This window comes from Ciona robusta, chromosome 3 (assembly GCF_009617815.1).
Source record: "Ciona robusta chromosome 3, ASM961781v2".
Classification (NCBI taxonomy): Eukaryota; Metazoa; Chordata; class Ascidiacea; order Phlebobranchia; family Cionidae; genus Ciona; species Ciona robusta.
In genome coordinates, this window is record NC_143237.1 from 5,323,261 (window position 1) to 5,347,828 (window position 24,568).

Here is a 24,568-nt window from a genome sequence, read left to right on the forward strand (position 1 = left end):
CATAAGGTTACTTATACCCTTTTTGCCTGGTCACTTTTATGCGCGTAAGTACTCGCATATTTACTCGCAAAAACAAAGTTAACACGCATAACGTCATAAGCATTTGCGAGTAAATATGCGAGTACTTACGCGCATAAAAGTGACCACGCAAAAAGGGTATTAGTTGGATGTGAATTGGTCGTATAGCATTACTAAACAATGCTGTTTGTGACGTTAAATTACCACGAAAATTATTGTATGCAAATTCAAATATGCACTTTCAATTTGCATTCAACTCAGCAAATATTTGGTGTAGCAGCATGTCTAAATGGATTCTATTCGCTGCTGTTAGTTTTTATTTTCCAACCGTAAGTATATCGAGTCCTGCATATGTAGAGAATCGTTTTATTGAAGTCGCGGTCGTCTCTAATGAAGATTCGAACGTCGTATCAGCGCTTCAAGTCGCCAAGCAGTTTATTAAAGACCAAGACATACTACCGCTTTGGAATTTCAACATTACGTGAGTGTAGTAAAACATGTATTTACCATAGTAAACTTACGTGTAGCTACTTCCAAACAGTTTCCTTACTCCGAGTTGCAAATATCCGCAAAACATTTCAACATCAAATATTCTGAAAAGACATTTCGATCTTATAATAGGACCATCTTTACTTTGTGAGGAAAAACAGGTGAAATGTACTATGAAAGAAACGCCTGTGCATTTCAATCTAATACTGTGGTTTATTTGCAGATACCGTCACTTATGGCCATACAAGACTCCCTATATTTTTCTTTGCTAAATACAGAGAATTCTTTTCGTTTGCCCAACCTTATCAAGATGTCTCCATTGCAAATGCACCATGCTGATGTACGTTGTACTAGTTAAGTAAATGTCCCATAGTTGTGCATATTGTGTTCAGTTTTTTCAGTTCTCTTTCGAATCGTTCGGTTATAAATTTTAGCTAATTTTATAGACTTTTTATATTTTAGGCAATCGTAAGCATCTTACAATACTACAAGTACAAAAGGATTGCCATAATAACTTCGGAAGATAAACAGTGTCTTTGGGAGGAAATCCAATGGAAAGCTTACTCTGTAGGAATAGATGAAGTAGCATTGTTCCCCATTCAGGTGAGAGCCAATGAACACGAGACATTATAACATAAATTTGATTTAACTTGTCGTTGATGAAGATCAAATCAGTTAAAACAACGAGTAGAGTGGCAACTTCACGACGCTACAGTTAAAATGACGCCATGTGTAAACAGTATTGAAAGAAAAATACCAACTAAACTAAAGGGCTTTCGATAAGAACTAATTACAACCGTTTTGGGCAAAAGTGATATCCCTTTGAAAACTAAAGTGTTACTACGTTAGCTCTTATGATATAGTCGGGTGGGCCGTGGGGGAAGACGGGACACCTTTAGCACATAATATCCAAATATCCTGATCGTGTTTTAACAACACTACAGTCTAGAGTCGTGAGGATACGGTTTTTATTTCTTTAAATGGCAAGAAAATAAAATGTAAAGGTGTCCAATTTTTCCCATCCTACTAGCCTATATATATACTTTTACATGTTATGCCTACCGTTTATTTTACTTACTGTCTGTATTTTCTTGTATCAATTAGAGTACAACAGAACTGGCACGTTTGTTAAAAGACCTAAAAGAGCAACATCTTTATAATGGGGTCGTCCTCGATACACCGTCCAACTACACAGCTGAGATATTAAATATAGCTTTGCAAATGAATCTTACTTCAACTGACGGTTGGTTGTGGGTAACAACTGACGGCAATTCTGAAAGTTGGTTACGACAACGATGGACCCAGTTCATAAATCTCGGTAACTGATAACAATATGGGCTCATTTTCGCTTATAGTAGTAACTTAGAATGGATTATAACTCGTAGATGTACTGGCTGTCTATCCTGAGAACTGCGAAAGAAGCATAATTTCAAATTACCCCCAATATGCATCACAAATTCAAAATTTAACAGTCAATTCGAAGCTGGCGATCGACTCTTTGCTTGCTGCAGCATACGGCTTTAACACTGTGATTCAACGACCTAATTTCAACCAAGTGAGTTTATGCTTACACGGCAAATAAAGAGATGTGTAATCCATACATCATTTTGTGCAGGCAACAGGTTTTAGTGGACACGAAGTAGCAAATGCAACGGTTTCTTCGAAATCCCACGGAATGTTTTGTAACCTAAAGTTTGACAGTTATGAAAGATCTCGCTCTTTCAATTACAACATTTTAAAGTTTGCTGGGGCTGGCTGGGTTGAAATGGCTACTTGGGATAACGTTGACAAATTGAAGTTGACCGGACTTCAAGACAGGGTACAGAAGAAAGGGAATTTCCACCTAAAAGTGACCACCATAGTTGAGGAGCCGTTCGTTTATTTCTCGAGCAGCAATAAAGGCGAGAAGAAACTTGAAGGGTTTTGTATTGACCTCCTCCACGCACTGAGTCAACTGTCTGGGTTCACATACGAAGTTAATTTGGTGGGAGATGGACACTTTGGCGGGTACAATGAATCCAGCCAATCTTGGAATGGAATGATTGGAGAATTGGAGCGAAAGGTCGCGGACATTGCAGTAGCCTCAATAACTGTCACTCAGTCCCGAGCAACAGCAGTTGACTTTTTGCCTTCGTTTATGACAATTGATCTCAAGTTTATTCTACATAGTTCAACTAAGTACAAGGAAGAGAAATACAGTGCCTACGCATTTTTGGAACCTTTTGAGACCAATCTGTATTATGCGATTATTTTCTGCGTGGTAATGCTCGCAGCTTTCATCTGTGTACTTTCAAAAATAAGTCCGTACGGAATCCGCGGCAATTTCTTTCACAGCCAACGGTCAGATGAATGGAGCGCCATACAAGCACAACATTCACCCTCGGAGCTAAAACGACACCAAAACGCCCGCCGACTCCGGACAGAGAAAACAGATGCTGAAAGGGGAATGGGTTTTAATAATGCTCTGTACTTTGTGTGGGCTGCACTGTTTTGGCAAACACCAGAACGTGTGCCACGATCTCTGTCTGCCCGCGTTATCACAGTGCTTTGGTATCTCGCCGCCGTAGTTTTCGTTGCTTCATACACGGCAAACATGGTTGCTGTGGTATCGCGCCACAGCGATTCTATTGATTCAGCACAGGACTTGTTGTTGCAAAACGACGTCTTGTTTGGTACAGTAGAAAGCAGCGCTGTGGAAACTCAACTAAGATCATCTGGAATTCGAATTGCTCAAAAAATTTACTCATTTATGACAGGGGAAAACGTAAAAGGCCAGAATATGATGGTGCCAAACATGGATACTGGTTTAGAGTACGTTCGTAAAGGAAAGTATGCTCTATTCTGGGATTCACTATCCTTAGACTACGCGGCGGTGAATTCCAATTGTGAACTGGTATCAACTAAAGTCGGGTTTGGTGAGATCAAATACGGGATAGCTGTTACAAAGAATTCACCGCATTACCACATGCTTGCTGACAACTTGCTCGTGCTAAAACAGCACGGGGTGCTGAAAAGTTTGCGACTAAAATACTTTAATGCTCTGAAGGCGTGTGACCAAGATTCGTATTATTATGAAGATTTACGGCAGCTTGCTTTTAAGGATTTGGCTGGAGTGTTTTACTTGGTGGGTTATGCCATGGCTACTGGGTTTGGTATTCTGATTGCTGAATGGATTGTAGTTTCCTTCTATGATGTTAATCGTAATAACCCACTTGCTCCACAGTCTATGGTGGAAGCTTTCAGACGGCGCAGGCAACGTCTTATTGTGGATATACGCAACAACTGGTTCCCATTAGAAAGATCAATAGAAAAGTGGTCTAAAATAAGCCTCCCGTCACAGGAAAGGGTATCTGACCTGGTCACGGCTCAAACTAAGGGGGGAAAAACTCGTCGGCCCACAGATAATGTGCTTCGCATTTCAAAGTCTTCCACACATAACGCTGGATAAACTTAATTTAAAAAAGGTCATTTCTTTTCGTTCCCATGGCCAACATGATCGTGAAACAAGATACCGTTTTAATGGAACGCATTTATTCATGCTGGTGGCTAATAAATTATGTTACGTGGTTGTTGACATGCGCAATTTGAATTTTTACCAGTGTTAGTTGCTTTGAGTGTCTAAAGCAGTGGTACTTAACTTTTTTAAGTCGTTACCCCTAAAAAGAACATGATAATTTACAATTAATCCCTCGCCACCATAAGACACCAGGATACGTCACAAACAGGCAATGTCGCAGAGAAAATAATTTGAATGGTTAAAAACAATGATTTATTAAAAAGTAACTAAAAAAATCTAAATTACCCCCAACAAGAGAGCAAAGCTCTTATGATTAAGCACGCAAAACCCACAAAAATTATCACAATTGGTAACTCATAAGCTGCCACGAGGTGTATGAACACCAGCGTTTTACGACAGGCCACGCGAGGATAAAGAATAAGTTACAATTAATCCAAAACAATATAATAGTCTTGTGTTTTTTGCCATATATATATAGATACATTATAGAATGATTATAAAGAGATTCCATCACCACAGAAACTGATATACAGTTATTTATATTCTTATTGATACATCTTATTAGAATGTTTTTATAGTAGGGTGGGGTAAGACGGAACACCTTCGACACATAATATCCAAATATCCTGATCATGTTTTAATCAATTAACAACGATCTATGAGAGTCGTGGGGATACAATTCTTTGAATTCTCTTTGTTTGTTACTAAATAGGACAAAAATAGAATAAAAAGGTTTTCAACCTCCCTTACCCAACTATATTATTAGGACTTTATTTTAGTGTTAACACGCATGTGCCTGTTCGACAAAAACGGATCAATAGGACAACTAACGTGCTCAAAAATGTCAAACCAACTCTTTTGAGGGTAATTACCGTCAGGTTAAGAACCACTGCTCTAAAGTTTCAGTAGCTTCATGATTAGAGCACAGCCTTTTTACATGTAGTAGAATGGGATAAGACGGTCGCATGCGATAATTAAGTCATGGTAAAATTGCAGCAGTCATATTACATCATATTAAAGTTTGTTACAAGATTATCACCATTAAGTACATAGTTAATATTAGTTTGTGGTAAAGGGAAATATGAATTTTTATACACAGGATGTTTTACATTGTAGTTTCTATTTATTACAAAAAGGTTGACTAAAGCACAAACGGCCTACTACTACAGCTAGTGCTACAGTTTACAGATATTTTAGTTCGTCGCGTATCCCCTCGTATATGAAGTCAACGTCGTCGGCAACGGCATCAAGGTCCAAACCCGCGATCTGTCTTCTTGACTGTGCTGATGAGATGTCGATATCATTCACTGCCTTTTCAAGCCTGCGAAGTTTTCGTAATGCTTCCAAGTGGGCTTCACTTAACTCTTCAGCTCTGAGCAGGTTACCACTTTTCTAGAATAAAGATGGTAGTTACTTTAAAGGTTACTGAATTATATTTGCTGGTGCCTTGGCAAAGTGGTTACCGCATGTGACTGTAACCCAGAGGTATTGGGTTCAAGGCTTGTCGCTTTTGCCATCATAGGCCATATATCCTTGGGCAAGACACCTATATTGCTCTAACCCAGTGGTTAGTAATAAATTGTCAAAACTATCAGCCATACCAAAACAAAAAAATAATACTTAAAATATAATCACCCACAAAGCAACATACATGATAAGTCGCAAGGACATTTATTCATTCACGTATTTGAACTAAAATTCAGAAAATGCAACCAACTGAACACAACAGTGGTAAAACTTTAATATTTTTTGTGTAGCCTAAGATTGGAATATTCTATACAAGTTTATCCTCGTGTGGAGAGTTTCAAATTTTAACATATGTATGTAACTTTGTGGTTAATTTTTTTAGAAATTTTTTTTCCATGGACAATTAATAAGGTTGAGGTTTTTCTATGGTGAACTTGGATCTGGGATTTAAGCCAGAGTTAGTCCATTCACCCAAAAGATGTCTACAGTAATATTTTTCGCCACCAAACTTATTACCATCGGGTTAATTCTATTCCTTCGTTTTCTTCTAAGTTTTTTCTTTCTTCTGATTCTTACCAGTGGTTGGCTTACACCAGCACTATCAGGTTTGTCAACTACCAACACTGTAATAACAACATTAAATTGTTAAACTAAATAAACATTTTACAAAACAAGCTACAAAGCACATTTAAATTTTAATGTTCACTCAGGAGTGCTTTGACTAAATGATGACATATGAACTAGTTGCGATTATTTTTTGTTTATGCGCATTACTAATCAGAGGCATTTAGCCATTTCCGCATTACCATATTATGAAGGAGAATGGTGATAACTTTACCTTCAGCATCTTCCTCTGCATCACTTTCTTCAATGTTATAAAGGATGTTATCAAGGTTAAGCATTCCACGAAAGAAGTTTACAACTTGTCTGCATCAATGTACCAGTATAGACAGATGGATTTATCATGTATAAAGTGGTAATATAATAGTATTAACTGATTTATTATGTATAAAAATATTTTGGCTTGTGACCGTTATAGTTTATATCCATTATTTTTTCCCAACAAAAGAAACAGTTAATTTTGTTAGTATACAAAGAACAAGCACATTTTAATTTGGTAGTAAACAAAGAACAAGCACATTTACCCATTAGTCAGTGACTGACTAAATTCATATGACAGCACACTTTTGATATGTGGCTCTTGGGTCCAGAAACGCTAATTTTACTCCATATTATTACAACAAAAGTTGAGCAAATTATTTACATAATGGCCACCATAAAATATTCTCCCTTCATTGATTTTACAGAAGCAGGATCATCACGGATTGCGTGGAAGAGGATGTCAATTAATCCTATGAAAAGGTTCACCAGAAGGAAAGTGATGTGACTGCTAAAAACGAAGAACAGAATCTTGCCCATTACCCTGTTTATCTGTAATACAGTAACAGGTTGATCACTGTAAAGTAAATAATATGCTGAAATATTTAAAGGTTAATTTTTTGTTTGACTTTTTTTGCGTTTTTTATACTTTACAGACATTAGCTAATTTTATTTAAAAGGGCATTACCATACTAATTTCTTCATAAGTTTCATCTCCCAGCAAAATTCCAAAGAGAGATTGAAATGTTTTTGCGTAGGTTTGAAAGTTAATTGAGGATTGAGAAAATAAAATCAATGCTGTGCCCGCATATGCTGCCATACTTAGTAAGAAGTGAAGGAAAAATTCTGCCAAGACCTGTGCAAAGCAATGTTGTGAAGTTGGTTCCAGTTTAACTGACATCTTTTAACTTGTCACCTTTTTACTTTTGAGAAACAAAAGAGAAAATTTCCTCATGTGTTTTTGGTGACGAAAAAACTCAAGAACTCGCATTGTTTCTAAAAATATTATGAAACCAGCAAGATATCTTAGATTTTCATTCAAAGTTGCAAGGGTTTGGAAGTTTGCAAAGATATCTAAAAATGTGAAGATGTGCTTTAGCTGTTTTATTTGTTATCATGTAATCCTATATGGAAAGTTAAAGTTTAATTCTTACAAGTGTTTTGTTGAAATTTTTCCAATGTTTCTTCTTGGATGCTGTGACTTACCAAAGTCATTCCAACATATGAAACAACTAGGATTATACGAGCCTAAGAAATATATGATTGATGTGATGGAACAGTTGCTTGATCTAATACTTTGTAAAATGACATACCATTCCAAAATAATTCCATGGATTTTTGAAGAATTTTCGCTTCTTTTTAATAATTGTCCCGACTGTCATTGCCATGTAATACAGAACAATAATGGCAACTATGATATCAGCAGCAAATATGTTGGTGGAGTCTTGTAGCACGTACAATCTGAAAAGAGTGATTTGAACTTGAAAAACCAAACTGTGCAAAGAGTCAAAATGACAAATATTTTTTAAAGGATTATGTAGTTTTTGTTCAAAAATGAAAGTTTACTTCAGTTTTGCAGACAGGAAAAGCTCTGGCTTAAATAGACTACTTTTGACTATATTCACCTAAATGGATGAATAAGAGCTGTAGCCACCACACCTCCACTGGTAGGTAGTTCTGACATCAGAGATATTGTGGCAAAGATATTTGTATGAACATTGTATATCGTCATTTCAACAATAACAGCACGACTTCGTCGGTCAATCCAAAATTTTTCCTTTAAATACTTTAACCTTGACATTGCAGTGTCTTTGTTCACCCCTGTTCATGATAGTACATTGAATACAACAGTTGAGAGAATAAGGAAGGCAATTCAAGCTCACCTAAATTTGCCACGTATCCTCCAGCACCATAAAAACCCACTTTTCCAAGAGTTGGTGTTGCCAGTGTTATATCACCTGACCTATAATTCCATTGTTCATCAGAAGTGCTTCTCAATGTTGCATTCTTCCACCCAGCCGTGTAGTTTAAATCATCTTCTTGAAACTCAAAGTATTCTTCCACACATGACCGCACACTTGAGTTGGAAAATTCATACAAAATTGGAAACTTTGAAAGTGAAGCACACACATCTGTGAATGGTTTTTTGTATTAGAAACAGCAAAGCATTGGTGTACTAAAGCTTTAAACTGATCTAAATTCTTGAGTCTTAAAGTTAAAGAAATTCCTACCACTCTTTGATCGTAATTGACGTAGTCTGACTGGTCCAACACGAAAGTTTGCTCCATCATTCACAAACACGCGCTGTTGCCATTTCATCTTCTTCTCATTGTAGTCGATTTGTGGATAAATAGAGGGAAGAAAGTCTTGCTCATAATACTTCCAGAGGTCATCTATTTTTATCACCTGTAACAATATATAAATCAATCGCACATAGTAAATTTTGTCGAAAGTCTGTAAATACAGTAATAACAAATTAATCCTTCATTGCTTATCTAAGCAATGGAAACTTGGAAATGTTAGTTAGTAGATGGCTTACAATTGTTGCTAAAGTTAAAAAACAGTAATAGAATAGAAACAATCATAAAGTTAAACAAACCTCTTGGAACTTATTTGCATGAAAAACGTTTCGAAGTTGTGATGTCTCACGAAAGAAATGTTTGTCCTGATGGCCATGGTATGAGATGTAAAAAAGCAAAGCTGTGAATATAAAGGTGTTCTGTTGCACAATATGTAAAGGCCCAAACTTAAGTACAATGAATTAGATGTGAAAGTGAATACAGAAAATAAACTCATACTTCACCCACCAATGTAGCAAACATAGATGAGAAAGTTTGTAAAGAATTGCATTGATTTCTTCTCTAGTTTTCGAATAAGCCGACATGTGATTAAACCATCCTCATTGATTATTCCTTCCTCTTTCTTTTTAAGATTTTCTTCAGGTATTTCTGCATCAGGATCTGTATGTTAAAAAGTAAAAAACACATGTAAATAATTATTTTAGTAACATTTTCATATAATCTACCCAAAAAATGTACTAATTATAATATTAATTATACCGAATAAAATTTATTTGCTTGTTTTCAACCTCACATTGTTTTGTATTCCTTGTCGCATGTTGTTAAAATCAAAAACGTATTTTTAATTCCATTTATATAATGCTATGAAATTTTATAAAAACTTGTTAAATTTTAGTTTTAATAACAATACCAATTGTTTCAATTCCGTTTGGTAAGTTTATCCCTTTATATCCATTTGCTGTTGATGGAGGTCTGATTATGACATCATCACTTGTATCATTCCAGTCCTTTGAAAACTTTTTTCTTTTCCGACAGATTAAAGCAATAAACATTGCTAGCACAAAAACCTGAAAAAAACTCTTCTAATCACTTGAAGTTAACTTTGAAGGTAAAAAATATGTATTTCTTCCAAAAAATATTTCTGTATGAATTGTTACTAATTTTCATTTTACAAACTGTAAGTGCTTGTCACCTTCAAAGGTTGAATTAAGCCACAGTCTTGAAAGAAGCTAAGCATCATGGATGATAACCAACGCTCTGCTTTCTCTTTTCCCCACTGAAAACTGAAACCAAATTTTACGTAATTATTAGAAGATTTTAGCAGATAACGCACAAACTGTACAAAAATGGATTTTTTTACATACCTGTATAAGATGGTGAAAAAGCCTGATGCCACGATCCCAACAAATATAAACAACCAACCCAAGTAAGCAAAATAATAAGGAAAGAAAAACGGTTTTGATTTTTTCTAAAGACAAAGAAAACAAAAAAGTTTATTATAATATGCTTTCAAAATAAATGATTACATTATTCAAAAACATTTATTTGTTTTGCAACAAAACTTACTTTATTATTATCAGAATCATCTGACAATGTTTTCACAATGTTTCTCTTCTTTTTACTTTCTGTTCTTCGGAATAATTCAATCATCATGAGGCAGGGTGGGATTACGATAAGAGCCGACACAACACTTATCCATAAAGTTTTCGGATCAATAATAATTGGTCCAATTTTGATCACGAAAGAACTGCTGCAGAAATTGTATATGTAAAATTATTATTTTGTGAAAATTTTTTTTGTGGAAAAAGTAGTCCATGCAGATACAGGCTCTATGTAGCCTACACACAATACAGGTTTACAAACCACAATATAATGAAGACATTCTTAACAATATCGCATGCTTGTATACTGCGTTGACTTATTAGACATTCGCCAATTGAAGTTTGATTTCAGTTAAGTGAATGAAATGTTATCCTTGAAAAACACATTTTTCTACCTGTCAGTTGAATCAGTTGCATCTTTGTAAAACATTGCATTTGTGATCATGGTAAGAAACAGAGCGAGCATCCCACAAGCAACTCGCTGAGAACGAGTGAAATTGCTAGCAGACCGATTTACAAAGATTGAAACCCAAATATGTTCATCTGTTATTTTCTGGCGAGCGGTCATTGAGAATGCACGTCTGTTTGAAAGTAAGAAATTTAATTTATATTCTGCCAGCTATCGAGAAAATTAAAATAATGTTTTAGTATAACTGCTGTTTCTGAAGTAGGCCCAGCTGGCTTCTGGTTATGTGAAATAAGCATTTAAGTTTGTAAAGTTAAATAAAAACTAATGTAGGTAAAACACTATTTCCAAGAATGTAATACTACTTGATAAACTGTAAAAATCAAGTTTAACTTTACCTATAAGAAGACAAGTTTTCTCTTCCAGCCACTGGAAGTAATCGTTCAATTTTTCCATCATCCATTTCAACAGCAAGCCATTTGTTACAAGGAAAGAAATATCTGAATTGTTTCATTATTATCGTACAGATTAGTTAGAAATAAAGTTTTGACATCTTAGTTTTGTGTGACTGAAATAAGTCACTATGGATTCTTATAATCTCAGTTTTTCATTTATTTTTTTCTATGAAAAAATCCAGTTGACATAAGTGACACAAAGAATGGATGCATTCAGATTGGAGACTAAGATAGGTTTGTGTGTGTTAGAAGCAAAACAACAGTGACATACGTTTCATTGTTTTGCAAATCATGAACCACAACTTCATAAAGAAACCAATTGGCTTCATTTCTATGTTTTCCGGAATTGTCGTGCCATATTTTTACATATTCAAGGTTACCCAGATTACTTGGGGTGCTCAGTAGGAATTGGCAAGTACTTCCTTGTTCAAACCAATTCTGTAAAAAAATATATTTGGTAATTTTAGTCATGTCATGTTAGTACAGTACATGAACTCAATTTATTGTATAGCTTGTAAATTCTTCACCATACCAAATAATCTGATTATTTTTACTGCCTTGAATGTTATCACAACAATTCATTCATTTCTAATTATAGTTTTTTTGTTTTCTTAGAACTTACTTTACATGAAGCATCTTTCATTGATCTGATTGAAGTTGCATTTTCATGCCCAGCCAACTTCATGTAAACAGTAGATTTAGTTCCAGCACCTCTTACCATCCCTGTCACCACACTTATCTTGTAAAAGTATGAATCAAATTCTTCATTGTCCGCCAATATTTTTATGGCCCACTGTTGAAATACTTTTTTATAGAGTAGTCTGTGTATAGAATTGCAGTTTAAACATATACAAAAATATTTAGTTTAAAAAAAACATTGGCTACTTGGAAAACAAGACAAACACTAGTACTATTCAATATGCATTTAGCTGTATCTTACCTTTTCGATATCTTGCTTGTCCCTTCTTCTGGTCCATATAAACATGAGAAACATAAGGGCAACAAAGGACACCAAGGTCCACAACACTGCACCATTACCAATCACATCTACTTTGCTAAATACTGATGAGAAGTCAATAAAATTAGGAGCCACAAAAAATTCAGCACCAATAATGGCCGTGCCTGCCTTTTGAGGACATACACATGTAGTTGTTGTTATGGTACTTTCTTCAGTGACCTGCAGGAGAAGTGGATTGTATAAAGTATTAAAACCAGAGTGTTGTCAATTGTAATTGGTACTCTATTAAATATGAAATAAATTACAGAACAGAAAATGTATCCCAAGTAATAGCTCAAAAATGTTGCTCTATCTGTGTACTGTCTAAGTGTATTATTGAACTTGTAAAGTTTCATAACACATAGGACCAACACTTACCTTGCAATCTCCATTACTCCATGAGCTGGTTGATGAGTCAAACATTTGACACGCAGGGGTAAAAATACTGATGGTCATGCTGCTGCTATTATTTGAATTATTTAAAGTTGAATTAGTCACAGTAGATCTTTTCCTGCGACTTGTGGTGCTAAAATATTCAGTGACCATGAAGTAAGTCCCTGAACCTTTTGTCTGCTTAGCTGGGATGAAGAGCTTGTAACTTTCATTGGTTACCTTGTCAGCACCATTTATTGGAAGATGGAAAACATAATCAGAGACATCATACTTAACTTCAGGATCATCAGAATATGCTGCTACTGTTGGTTGCGAACCGATACTCAGCCATACATTAACTTTACTTCCAATAGAGTTAGGAACAACATAAATTAGAATCGAGTTTTGAATGGTCTTTAATTCAAATCGGCTCACCGAAATTTTACCTTCACTGTAATATATATGAAGAATATTGTTATTAGGTAGGTCGTGTCATAAATATAAAAAAATCTACACAACAAGTGTTTAATGAAATCTCCATAGAGCAGGGGTTCCCAAATCGCGGCCCGCAGGACCAACATAAATGGCCTTCAGAGGACTTTAAAGATACCGATTACAAATGAACATATTACTTTAAAAACTCGTCTAAAAATGTTTTATTGATTTCTGTAATAATTTACATTGTCTTTGTTACGTCACAAAAATAGTTATGACTGTCACAGCATCAGCCAACCTTATACGCTTGTTACTCTGGTATATGGGTTATATCGCGGCATGATTCAACAAAAAACTGTGAAACTTTGTCTTTTACTCCCGAGTACGTAGTATAATCTGTTCTAGAAGCCATGTTTATTACCGGCATATGTGTCGAACTTCCTGACCTAACTAACAGTATTCGTTATAACCAAATTTGGGCCAATACAAGTCGCGTCGCCAATATAGAGAACCCTGCCCGACGCATAATTATGATTTCACATATTGCCCCGCGATAAAACAAGTTTGGAAACCCCTGCCATAGAGCATCTACAAAACTGCTGGTTACCTTGTTTCAATGTTGGTTGAAGATACAGCTGACTCATAATTTTTCAAGGAGACTGTTATGTTATCACCAAAGTTTGTAGCTGTGTCAGTGAAACTTAATTTCACAACTCCAGAGTTTATTAAAAGAGAGGTGGAGTCAAAGACAAACGGATTCTTTTTTAGTGATTCCAGCTTTAAAATGATACACTTGTAACTTGTAATAAATTCCACCAATACACTTGTAAAGTTGATTTAGAGTAAAAAAAAACACTGCTTACCGAAACATTTTGGCTTCCATTTTTGACATTGAAGGTCACAGAATTTCCCACATTAGATGAAGCTACAACAGGTTTACCAGATTCGGCAGTTACAACAGATATAGCCATGTTGTTACTTGTGGCAGAAGCAACTTTGTTTGTAACTGCAATTCGTGAACTTGTCATGGCTTTTGAAACATCAGTTGCTCCGTTGAACACATTATTGACCACTGACTTTCGCTGGATTATCAAGAGTAACTCTTAATGTAAAACTCTAATAATATGGTGATATTAGGAATATTCTCCAAATAAATTTTCTTTTGGTAAGATTACAGTTTAGGTAAGCATTATAAAAAGAAAAATGTCCAGTTAAAACAAATAAAAAGCAGACCAACAAATATAATTTACTGCCTACATTTGTATTTTCCATTGCATTTGCAGATTTTTGACTTGCTGACCCTTGTTGTTGCAAATACACAATCTCTCTAGGGGAAAGGTCATTGACATTATCACCACTTGGTTTGTATTGTTCATTGGTAGGTTGAAGCAATTCAGCAACTTCATATGTTGTGTTAGCCGATGATGCTTCTAGTAAACTTCCCATGCTCGACACAAGTGCTGTAAAAGCAAGTTAGGAACTAAAGAGGTTTTTAGAGTAAACCTAAACAACTTTTGGTTTGAAGAGAATGCCTTTTGCACGAAGAGCTAAGTTGCTTTATTTGCGACCTAGTAGTCAATATTTAGTTTAAATTTCAGAGGGCTATGCATATGAAAAGTAATAGGAGGATTGATGTGGATATTGTAATATCTTTATACCTGATGCAATGCCCACGACATTCTCAGCATCCAAAGTTCCTTCATCTGCATCCAATGCTTCCAACATAGATTGACCTAACCTCTTTACCACAGTGCTACCACTGAAGGTGGCTTCCTCTGAAAGATGCTCAAACTTTATTGTGGATTCACGAAGAACATTTGACATCTGAAACATATCATTTGCTGTACGTGTTCCGCTTGTGCTATTCAACATGTCATCTAATGCATCAATGAATTTTGTGCGGATCTGTTAAAAAATAAAATGTATTTTCAAACTTAGTTTATTGCAATTTTTTTTTTGTATTTTGAAGGTTTTAGATTAGATGAGGTTAAATTTAACAAAGACACTGATTTTGTATTAGTTTTTCAAGTATAATGTTAAAAGATGTCAATAACCTGAACCCTGTCATCATATTCCCACTCAGAATAATCATCATAATCTTCATCTTCTGTGAACATAGCACTTGCTAACTGACCTAGACCTGCAACATCTTGGGTCATAGCTGAAAAAACAAATATATTGCGATAGAGGTAAGTCAGGCAAAGTGTTTACAGTCTATGTGCAGCATGCATTTGCACCAAGAAGAGAACACAAAACATAAAAAGTAAAAAAAACTATTTTATTAGCCAACTTTGTCTTAAGTCTAATTCAATTTCTTTGCCTAATCCCTATATAAATTCAAAGTGATGACAACACTCATCTAATAAGGTTCAAATGAAACTACAACTTGATCTCACATGAAAGTCCTAGATTCCTAAGTGTTGAGTTTCTATCACTTGAAGTGGACGGCGTGACTCGCATTTTAACTTTTGTTGTTGCACAGAAAGTTCTTCGCTTGCAAATATTAACGATAACTTCTAATGTGTAGTTGTTCTCCTTCAATCCTCTTGCTAAAAAAAACGGACTTTAACATTTTTTTACCGATTGAACCACTGTGACACTCTAACTACAACAACGTTGAATTTTTATATTTACCAAAAAAAACATTCTTTAGACTACTTGGTTGAATTTAAGAAGCTTAAAACAAATTAAAATTTCCAGTTACAAACTACTTACGAACAATCGTGGGTGAAGTTCTTCCTGAAGATGAATGAGTGAGCAATGTCAAGTAACCTGAAGAGTTACTGTAGAAGGAATATGTAAGCTGAAATGTTTCCACTTGATCAAATGACCAATCCGCTATCCAATCAGTGCAGCGAAAAACAAATCGAGTGTCCAATGCTTGTCCTTCTTCCGGTGTCACAAAGCAACTAAGCATAAACAATATATGTTACATCTGTAAAAAGTCTTGATCAACATTTAATGAGTTTAAAAATAAGAGAGAACATCACCAATGAATGGACATGTAATATTATAAAATGAATTATAAAGAAGATCATCAAAAAAACTGTTGGATTTAAAAGGATCTACAACACCACTAATGTGTGCAATAAAAATTATATATTGAATTAGACTTAAATGATTTCTAACAATGGGCATGATCTTAACAAGAAGTAAATAAACTACCTTCCCCCATATGGTGGTTCATCAGTGGTAAACTGTTGAGTTACTTGCACTTGTGCTTCTGTATCCACATCCATTACAGTACATTTCAGTACATGTTTGTATTCAGAGTATAAAGTGTCTGGGTATATCTCAAATTCTTGGTACGAAGAATCTGTTACAGTGTTTAATTGTTATAGAAATAAATAAATGAATTGGTGGTTTTTCATGTAGTGTAAAATACCAAAAAGTGATCCATCCAGTTCGTGCAATTCACCATTTTCGTCAATTTCTTCCACAGACCAGGAATAGGAATATATTTCACGATTATAATATTCTTCAAAAAAGTAAATTTCCCATATTGATGATATGTACGGATTTACAATGTTCAGTTCACAGTTTCTAATACACCTGAAAACAGATAAATAAATAAATAAATGTAACTTATTTTATCCCTGTATGGCTGAAAAATGACAGTCATTACAACATGAGTGTTTTTGTTTCATAGACCTCGTGCCAGCTTACAAGTTACCATGCATGTTACTTTGCGGGTGATTATATTTGGGGTGTTTTCTTTCTTTATTATGTATGAATGATAATTTGGACATTCTATTAATGACCACTGAGTTTGAGCAATTGCCATTAAGTGTTCTGCCAAAAGACACATACGCACCCTATGGTAGCAGCGAGGAGCCTTGAACCCATTACCCCTGGGTTAGATGCAAGCGGGCTAATCACTTTGCCACACCAGGTAAAATTGATAAAAATTTGGAAAATAGCAACAAAGTAAGATTGGCATGGAAGAGGTGAGACTAGATGTTAGGAATTTGCATAAACAGAAGTTTGATTGGCAACATATTATTATTTATTAATTTATTATCAAATTTGGCAGTGACACTAATTTTATAGAAAAAGTGTTTGGACTTGCCTGATCTCTGTCAGTGGTGGTGGATTGTCCAGTAATATTATGTTTTGTGTAACCAAAGATTGCCTTCCCTGTGTACCAAGTACTGTAACATCAACTTTAATCACCTCACCCACAATGGATGATGGAAGCTCAATCAGTAGTGTACCATTCTGAGATCTGAAAAAATTATAAAGTAATCTTTACTTTTCAGTATTGAAATGCAAAAAAAATGCTGAATATTTTAGTATACATACACATTTCAGCCCTACTTCCACTCTTCACAAAATGGAATTTATCTTTTATGTTTATAACTGTTTTAATCATACAGATAAATGAAATAAAACTTCGCATGGCATTTTTGTTTTTCGTTGAAAAAAAGGTAAAGTATGAACCCTTGAATTGATGCAGGTCCATGACTCATTTCCTTTCCACTTCCAAGTTCGTAAATAATACCACCATCAGTCAGTTGGTAGGTGAATATGTATTTCAACTGAGAAGACATATTTGGTAAAGTGTCAGGATCCATGGATTGTTGTTCCGCATCAATAAACAGGTCTGAAAAGTGAAAACTGAATTGTTCATCTACGTTGTAAACAATGTTAACTACAATTCTACCATTGTTTTGTAATAAATATTTTATGAAGATAACTATACTTAACACTATCGTATTGTTGTGACACAAATGGAGAAGCTCCATAATGGGGGCATTCATTACCAGGTTTATACAAAATAAACCAATTTTAATTTAGACAAGTCACCTGAATAATTTAACTAAAAAGATATTGTTTGACAGCAAAGTGGTCAATTAAGGTAACAAATTCAATGTTCTTCGCCTTTCACTTATAGATATATAATAGATATAAAAAAATAAATATTCACTCACAAATATGTATGAAACATAACAGTGTGTAATGATGTTTGACTTTACCATCAAGCAAGGATAATTAAGTCACAATCATTCATAAGCAAAAGTAGTTTAAAAAATCAGGTATAAAATAGGTAACACCTCTTACCTTTGCTGTTACTTGCATACCTCACACTTCCACCAGGTAGTTTAGCAACAAGAGGAGTAGGAAGTACCGATACCAACAAGCTGGTTTCGGCAGTGGTAGGTGGCCCACCATTACTTCCCGGTGGCCGAACAGATAAATTTACTGTTATTTTGTTACAGCCATAATTAAATGTGTTTTTGGGAAAAACAGCTGACACTCCACGGAAATAAGGAAATGCTTGAATCCTTTTTCCAGTGATACAGTTTCGATTGTGCCATGAAATATGCACGTCCAGTTCCGATGCAGTATATTCCACCCCATCACAATCCACAGAAAAGTAAGTGGCAACACTTAGGGACTGGGACCGGTAGATTGTTAGATTATTGCTATCCGTGCTAATAATTTCAAATGTAGGTAGGCATCCATGATAATCAACAACAAAGTCAGTTGAAACTAAATCAATGGCAGACACAGTTGCCCCATCAAAATACAAGGCTTTGATTTTGTGCTCTCCATGTGTCCTTAATGGAAAGCAGATTTAAATATACCATGTCATGGCATAATGGTTAACAAGCCTGTATTTTGTCCAAAGGATATGGGTTGGGCTTGAAGCTGTTGCCATTTTTGCTATGTACGTGCTTTTAAAATTGTCAGCCCTTTATAATAATCCCAAAATAATATCACCTACTGAGTAACATATGTGGTAACTTGTAAGCAGGCAAAAACGTATGTGAAACAAAACGCCTGTGTTTTACAACCCTTGCTTTATCATGCTAAGAGAAATAAGTTGCAGTCATTTATAAATTTACTTTCATCTGCTACTAATGGTGAAAGATGTTCATTACAATGACACTCCCGCCAAAAATACAGTTGTGTGTTATACATTTATAGTCTGAGATATTGAACTGTTGTGCACAATTTTGCCCACCTGTAATTGTGTTCAACAGTTGTTGATATTTCTCCCTCATCAACAGTATGAATCACATGATCAACTGCTGATGGTGGAAAAAATGCAGTACACTTTGTCTCATTGACAGCACGAACCAGCAAAGTATTAGCAGTGATATCATTAAAGGTCACAAGGCAACAAACTTTGGTGTCAGAGTAATCAAAGTCCACCCCAATATGGGCAGTTGTGCTAATGGAACTTGCAATGTACAAACTTGTTATAACTGTGTAAGGTTGAGGCCTAGGTCCAATGTTTATTGTAAGATCACTACCAAACTTCTGTATGGATTGACCATTGTAGTATTCAGCTCTAATGATAAAGCTACCACCCTCCCAAGAAAATCTAAAACAGAGTTTTGTAAATATTTAAAAATAATGATTTATTAAGACAAATAGGAAATCCAATTGTGGGAGGGTACATCAAAAATTACTATTAGTTGAATATAAAAATAATGAAAGTGTTCTTGCCTTTCTTTCACAATTATTGTTTCTACATAATCAACATATGTAACATCACTGTTCCAATTAAATGTATCAAAACAATATCCATCATCTCTGTCAAATACTTGATGTATTACTTCATCCACATATATTGCAATGCACACTGGATTATTTGCATCTGTCAAACCAACTAAAAAATGATGAATTCCATCCTAAAATTGAATATCACATACCATGTTAGTACAAAAGTGGGACTAGGTAAATAATTAAACCGTTTTAAAAAAGTAATAACTAACTGTTGAAGAAGTAGGGATTGATTCCTGTTGTAGAGAAGCTACACCTGAATAAACTAAAAACGACAGTTTTTAAAAACCTTTTTTTATTATTTGTAAGACTTATTATTACCAATTGATGGAGTCAAGTCATTTGCAGCTGTTGTTTCTTCTGGTACTTGCGTAATGGTAATGGTGGTGGTGTTTGAGTTGGTGTTTTGAAGTGAGTTTGTTATGGTTGTTGGTTTATTGGGTGTGGTGGTAAGAACTTCATTTTGGGTTAGGTATGTAGAGTTAGGTGTGGTGTTTGATATTTCCTGAGTTGTAGATAAAACTATTGTTTCAGTAAATGATGTTAAAGCTTGGGTGCCTGTTTCTGCTTGTGTGCTTGTTTGATTTTTTGTGCTTGTTTCTGCTTGTGTGCTTGTTTCCATTTGTGTGCTTGTTTCTATTTGTGTGCTTGTTTCTATTTGTGTGCTTGTTTCTGCTTGTGTGCTTGTTTTAATTTGTGTGCTTGTTTCAGTTTGTGTGCTTGTTTCAATTAGTGTGCTGGTTTCTATTTGTGTGCTTGTTTCTACTTGTGTGCTTGTTTTTATTTGTGTGGTTGTTTCTGCTTGTGCGGTTGTTTCTGCTTGTGTGCTTGTTTCAATTTGTGTGCTTGTTTCTGCTTGTGTGTTTGTTTCAATTTGTGTGGTTGTTTCTGCTTGTGTGGTTGTTTCTATTTGTGTGGTTGTTCCTGCTTGTGTGCTTGTTTCTGGTTGTGTGGTTGTTTCTGCTTGTGTTGTTGCTGGTGGAGAGGGTGACACTGTACTTGGATCTGTGATTATATTAAGTATAAACCTGCTCATTATTAACCATTATTTTAAATCACCTCGTTCACAAACGTAGGGTCGCATGTCATTGCAACTGAGTTCAACTCCATTATATCCAAGCTGCTTATCCAATGAGATGCATTTCTGGTCATTAAGTGAATTCACAGGAACATACTCCACATCTACACCACTCTCCCATTTGAATGTCCCAACATTTTGTCGATCAGACAAACCCACCCACCATTGGTCAGGGGAGGCTGATTAAACAAGTGAAAAAGATTAGTTAAAACAAAAGTCTGTGTCTTGTAAAGTTTACTTGAGTAATTTAATGCATTGCCAAGGAATCCCTGTATTCCTGGATCGTTTATTGTTACCAAGTGTCCTCCATATGATCTGCAATCATTCTCTGCATCAGAAAAGGTAGCAGCCGTCTCAACAACTTTGTAATGTTGGTATGAAGGACGAAACGGGATCCAATTATCTGAAAAGCCCTATTGTAATAATTCTGACATCACATTAATTGCAAATACAGACATTGCACCGAACATATGGTAGGAACATTTTTTACCTGTACTACATACAACTTTATGGGTATTGGTACAAGACTCAGAGTGCCAGTTTGCACTAGCTGACAAAGAGCCATCAATTACTGCGCATTTCTTTACAGGATCTGGGTCTCCGGACCTCCATGGTGTGTAAGTTAAACTGGACCCATCCTCATAAACATAATTTGAAGAAATATACTTTATTCCAATGAAATATTTTGTATCAGTATCTGCAAAGTTGTGTTTGTTTTAAATAATCTCAAGTTCTCAGTAACACTTGAATATGTACATTACCAGAGTAGGTTGCTATGTGTTTGGTCAAATGTTCATTTTGTGATGTAGTAGTAATCTTAACCAAGCTTCCACCAAGACTTTCACAGTAACTAACACTTTCTGATTTTGTAATCAATGTTGGACTGAAGAATGTAAAGAAAGAAGTGTCCAACATTCGTATGGGAAACTCTGTTCATATAATGGTGGCAATATATGGGTTAGATAAAACTTGAGTGTAATTAGAAACAAATTTATTGCCAGCGTTTAGCTTTATCATTTAAAATAGGAATTAGGCCTACAGATCAAGATAGGTAAAATGACAAAATAATTAAAGCACCTGGTGTTTTTAATTTGTTTTGACAGAATGTGTGAGCAGTGGAAGTACAAGATTCAAGTCTCCATTTAATTTGGCCAGACTTCTTTGTTTTTACACATAGTGGGCTATTCAAGGTGTTGGAGTATGGACGCTGACTATGCCAGTAGTCGTTTGTAAGCACATCTATGTGGGAAAATAGCTGATCTTAACAAGCTATGGAAAAGCATGAAGAGTATAAAATATAAATTACAATATGTTTTGTAACCGCCTTCCGAAATTTTACCACAGCCAACGACCATTTTTTATTTCAATTGTATACAAGTTGAACGTGGGATTTAGGGCTTTGGAATTCATCGTACATAATTTGCACTTTTAAAAGGGGTCTAAGAAGTATCGGGGGATAATATTGGTCGACCTCTATTAATTATATCGTGTAAGACCGTGCAACTATGTATGGCCTAACTATGGTACTTTACCAACAAAAGTTCTTCCACTTGCCCACCACCCATCCGCCCCATTAAAAATCGCTCCTATCCAGAAATCTTGGTTTGACGGAAGTTCATCCGTTATGTCTATCCATTCCTGTTCGGTGGCGACCTCAATCATGTACCCGGTTTGGATTCCTACAAAATAGTGAGTGCTGCAATTTGTAAATGTTTTAACAACACGAGAAGGTCTGCTTTCAGAAACGGTAAAACGTAAAAAAAAACGATTAACACATCTGATGCATCTATACTCAATACTCTATGGGCTTATTCAGATCTTTTTCCTAGTGAACCATTCAAAAAATATTTTAATCGCCTTTAGTCGGCATTGTAGTTCCAAAAGTTATTTAATACGAAAATAAAAGTAAAGATATAAATGTTTGTAGACACATCTACCTGAGAAACCTGTAGTACATTGTTGTTGTGCGTTGAACCAGGAGACTTCAGAGTCTGATCTGTCCGCATATTTGTAATCAACTCCATTTATTGTCTCGTCGTTGAAGTCTCCCGCGACAGAAACTACCACAATAACGAACCACAGTAAACGTTTGCCGCACATTGATAACTGCTTGGTATTCTTTATACTACCTTAACGTAACACAAATAAAAACTTTCAATGAAGTAGCAGACAATTTCTTTAAAAGTGAACGGAAAATTAAATTTTGTCCGCGGCCTATGCTTATCCCCATGTTAAGGATTATAACGATATATATATATACAGTATCATATATTATTCACGATTCTTTTGTATGCGGTGAAATACTTTATAGTCCGTCTTAGGAATTAACACAATGGTTACGTGTACATCAACCATAATTTGGAAATAATAATTATTTTACTTTTAGAGCTATATGTTGGCCAATAACGTTAAGAATGAATGAATGACGTTATAGCACAGGTGTTATGCTTTCCGTTGTGAGTGACCACACATATGTATATATAGTAAGGTGGGGGAAGTCGGAACACCTTTAGTATACACAATATCAAAATAACCTGATCGTGTCTGAAACAATTAATGTCAACGATCTATAGGAGTTGTGAGGATACGGTTTTATAATTATTTAAATTTTCTTTGTTTACCACCAAATGAGACGAGAAAATAGATTAAAATGCGTCCCATCTACCGTTTTTTTGAGTGATAACACTAATTAGTACTATCATATAGCAGCGTGGGGAAAGATGGGACACTTTGTCAGACAAGTCTTTTTTAATTTTCATTTTACGAACCCCCATTTATTGATATAGTAGGGTGGGGGGAGATGGGACACCTGTTCATTCTATTTTCCCGTCCAATTTAGTAGTAAAGAAAGAAAATTTAAAGAATTATAAAACTATGCCTTCACAACTCTTTTAGACCGTTGTTAATTGTTTAAAACACGATCAGGATATTTAGATATTATGTGCTAAAGGTGTCCCATCTTCCCCCACCCCGCCCCACTATACTAAAAAATAAAGTTACAGAATTATTCCAAAGTATTATCACGCCTTCATGGAGCGCACGTCAAAGTCGATTACTGTTTTTAAATATTAACAATATATGTAAAAAAACGGTATTTTTTTAACAAAGAAAAAAAAGCAAAATAGTGAGGTGATAATTTTGAATGCTCGCTGAATAATAGCAAAGCCAATAAATTTGTGTAGTTTGCGAGTGTAAACGATTAAACTAATTTCATAGATTCATAACAAAAACTTCGCACAGTTTTTGTTTCATGAAACTAGCATTAGTTTTGTAAATGTACCTGAGATATAAACATGAGGAAAATAGGCAGTGGTCATGAATAAAGACAACAAAAGATATCGTTTTAAAAGTATATATATTTGTTATATATATATATATGAAGTTTGCATGGCAGTAGGGTAGGGGAAAGATGGAACACATTTTCATTTCATTTCTCCTCACATTTGGTAGAAAACCAAGAATATTTAAAGACTTATGAAACCATATTCTCACGACTCCCATAGGCCGTTGTTAATTGTTTAAAATACGATCTTGATATTCGGTATTATGTGCTAAAGGTGTCCCATCTTCCCCTACCCTATAGTACTATTTTGTAGTATCACTCAAAAACCGTCATGTGATTTGATTTTGGAAATTTTGGGCAATATGTGCTTAAGTGTCCCATCTTTCCCCACTCTACTACATCTATATTATTTGACAACGCATGCGCAGTAGCTCGGAACAAATACAATAGGAGCTCTAATAAATACATACCGTCTAAAAAAAGTTCCGGGGAAAAATATTACAAAACATATTCTACCATCTGTACTGTTGGCATCGCTATAATTCATTTTTAGGTGTTACGTAGCGCTATATCAAATTTAAAGCGGGATCGGTAAAAATCTATAAATATGTTTTTTTATGACGAATATTTATATTCATAGGCCTACCTATTATTTTTTTCGAACTATTAAAATTTTACTTTGAAATCGGTAACGCTGGGGCCTAGTTAGTACAGTGCCCAAAGTTTATGTAAGTAGCACGCGTAGAAAGTATTAAAAG

At 35.1% G+C, this 24,568-nt stretch overlaps 3 protein-coding genes across 3 annotated transcripts; 1 reads left to right on the forward strand and 2 right to left on the reverse strand.

Annotated features, from left to right (window-relative positions):
* The first annotated feature begins 35 nt into the window (after nt 1-35).
* LOC149738457 (glutamate receptor 2-like) lies at nt 36-4,546 on the forward strand. The gene is made up of 7 exons (XM_089875376.1): nt 36-499; nt 560-668; nt 731-847; nt 970-1,110; nt 1,612-1,825; nt 1,893-2,062; nt 2,123-4,546. Exons 1-7 carry the CDS (start codon nt 252-254, stop codon nt 3,953-3,955), a joined length of 2,832 nt encoding a protein of 943 aa, XP_089731502.1. The 5' UTR covers nt 36-251; the 3' UTR covers nt 3,956-4,546.
* A 581-nt stretch (nt 4,547-5,127) lies between these two features.
* Nucleotides 5,128-19,287, reverse strand: LOC149738458 (polycystin-1-like protein 2). Its single transcript, XM_089875373.1, has 36 exons — nt 18,905-19,287; nt 17,998-18,497; nt 17,377-17,539; nt 17,006-17,161; nt 16,322-16,488; nt 16,102-16,252; nt 15,652-15,845; nt 15,333-15,485; nt 14,991-15,097; nt 14,595-14,841; nt 14,194-14,396; nt 13,800-14,018; nt 13,544-13,713; nt 12,508-12,952; nt 12,073-12,309; nt 11,755-11,925; nt 11,404-11,570; nt 11,076-11,177; nt 10,667-10,852; nt 10,237-10,420; nt 10,035-10,138; nt 9,863-9,953; nt 9,581-9,737; nt 9,178-9,330; nt 8,970-9,070; nt 8,602-8,776; nt 8,254-8,502; nt 7,996-8,191; nt 7,684-7,831; nt 7,525-7,618; nt 7,287-7,444; nt 7,059-7,226; nt 6,756-6,922; nt 6,330-6,418; nt 6,008-6,114; nt 5,128-5,416 (listed from the first exon to the last, which is right to left on the reverse strand). Exons 3-36 carry the CDS (start codon nt 17,508-17,510, stop codon nt 5,207-5,209), a joined length of 5,760 nt encoding a protein of 1,919 aa, XP_089731499.1. The 5' UTR covers nt 17,511-17,539; nt 17,998-18,497; nt 18,905-19,287; the 3' UTR covers nt 5,128-5,206.
* On the reverse strand, nt 19,251-22,836 carry LOC149738459 (macrophage mannose receptor 1-like). The gene is made up of 10 exons (XM_089875378.1): nt 22,465-22,836; nt 22,060-22,206; nt 21,605-21,766; nt 21,289-21,456; nt 21,018-21,224; nt 20,766-20,930; nt 20,509-20,706; nt 19,771-20,454; nt 19,662-19,714; nt 19,251-19,577 (listed from the first exon to the last, which is right to left on the reverse strand). The coding sequence occupies exons 1-10, from the start codon at nt 22,625-22,627 to the stop codon at nt 19,308-19,310; spliced, it is 2,217 nt and encodes a 738-aa protein (XP_089731504.1). The 5' UTR covers nt 22,628-22,836; the 3' UTR covers nt 19,251-19,307.
* Nucleotides 22,837-24,568: the final 1,732 nt, after the last annotated feature.

Coding starts and splice junctions, on each gene's coding strand:
- LOC149738457 (XM_089875376.1), top strand. CDS start 252: ATGCACTTTCAATTTGCATTCAACTCAGCAAATATTTGGTGTAGCAGC. Junction 1,111..1,611: donor TAGCATTGTTCCCCATTCAG/GTGAGAGCCAAT, acceptor TGTATCAATTAG/AGTACAACAGAACTGGCACG. Junction 2,063..2,122: donor AACGACCTAATTTCAACCAA/GTGAGTTTATGC, acceptor CATTTTGTGCAG/GCAACAGGTTTTAGTGGACA.
- LOC149738458 (XM_089875373.1), bottom strand. CDS start 17,510: ATGGATCCTGACACTTTACCAAATATGTCTTCTCAGTTGAAATACATA. Junction 15,098..15,332: donor TAGGAATCTAGGACTTTCAT/GTGAGATCAAGT, acceptor TTGTTTTTTCAG/CTATGACCCAAGATGTTGCA. Junction 6,923..7,058: donor CTTATGAAGAAATTAGTATG/GTAATGCCCTTT, acceptor ACTGTATTACAG/ATAAACAGGGTAATGGGCAA.
- LOC149738459 (XM_089875378.1), bottom strand. CDS start 22,627: ATGTGCGGCAAACGTTTACTGTGGTTCGTTATTGTGGTAGTTTCTGTC. Junction 21,457..21,604: donor AAACAAATTAAAAACACCAG/GTGCTTTAATTA, acceptor TTATATGAACAG/AGTTTCCCATACGAATGTTG. Junction 20,455..20,508: donor ACCCTACGTTTGTGAACGAG/GTGATTTAAAAT, acceptor ATATAATCACAG/ATCCAAGTACAGTGTCACCC.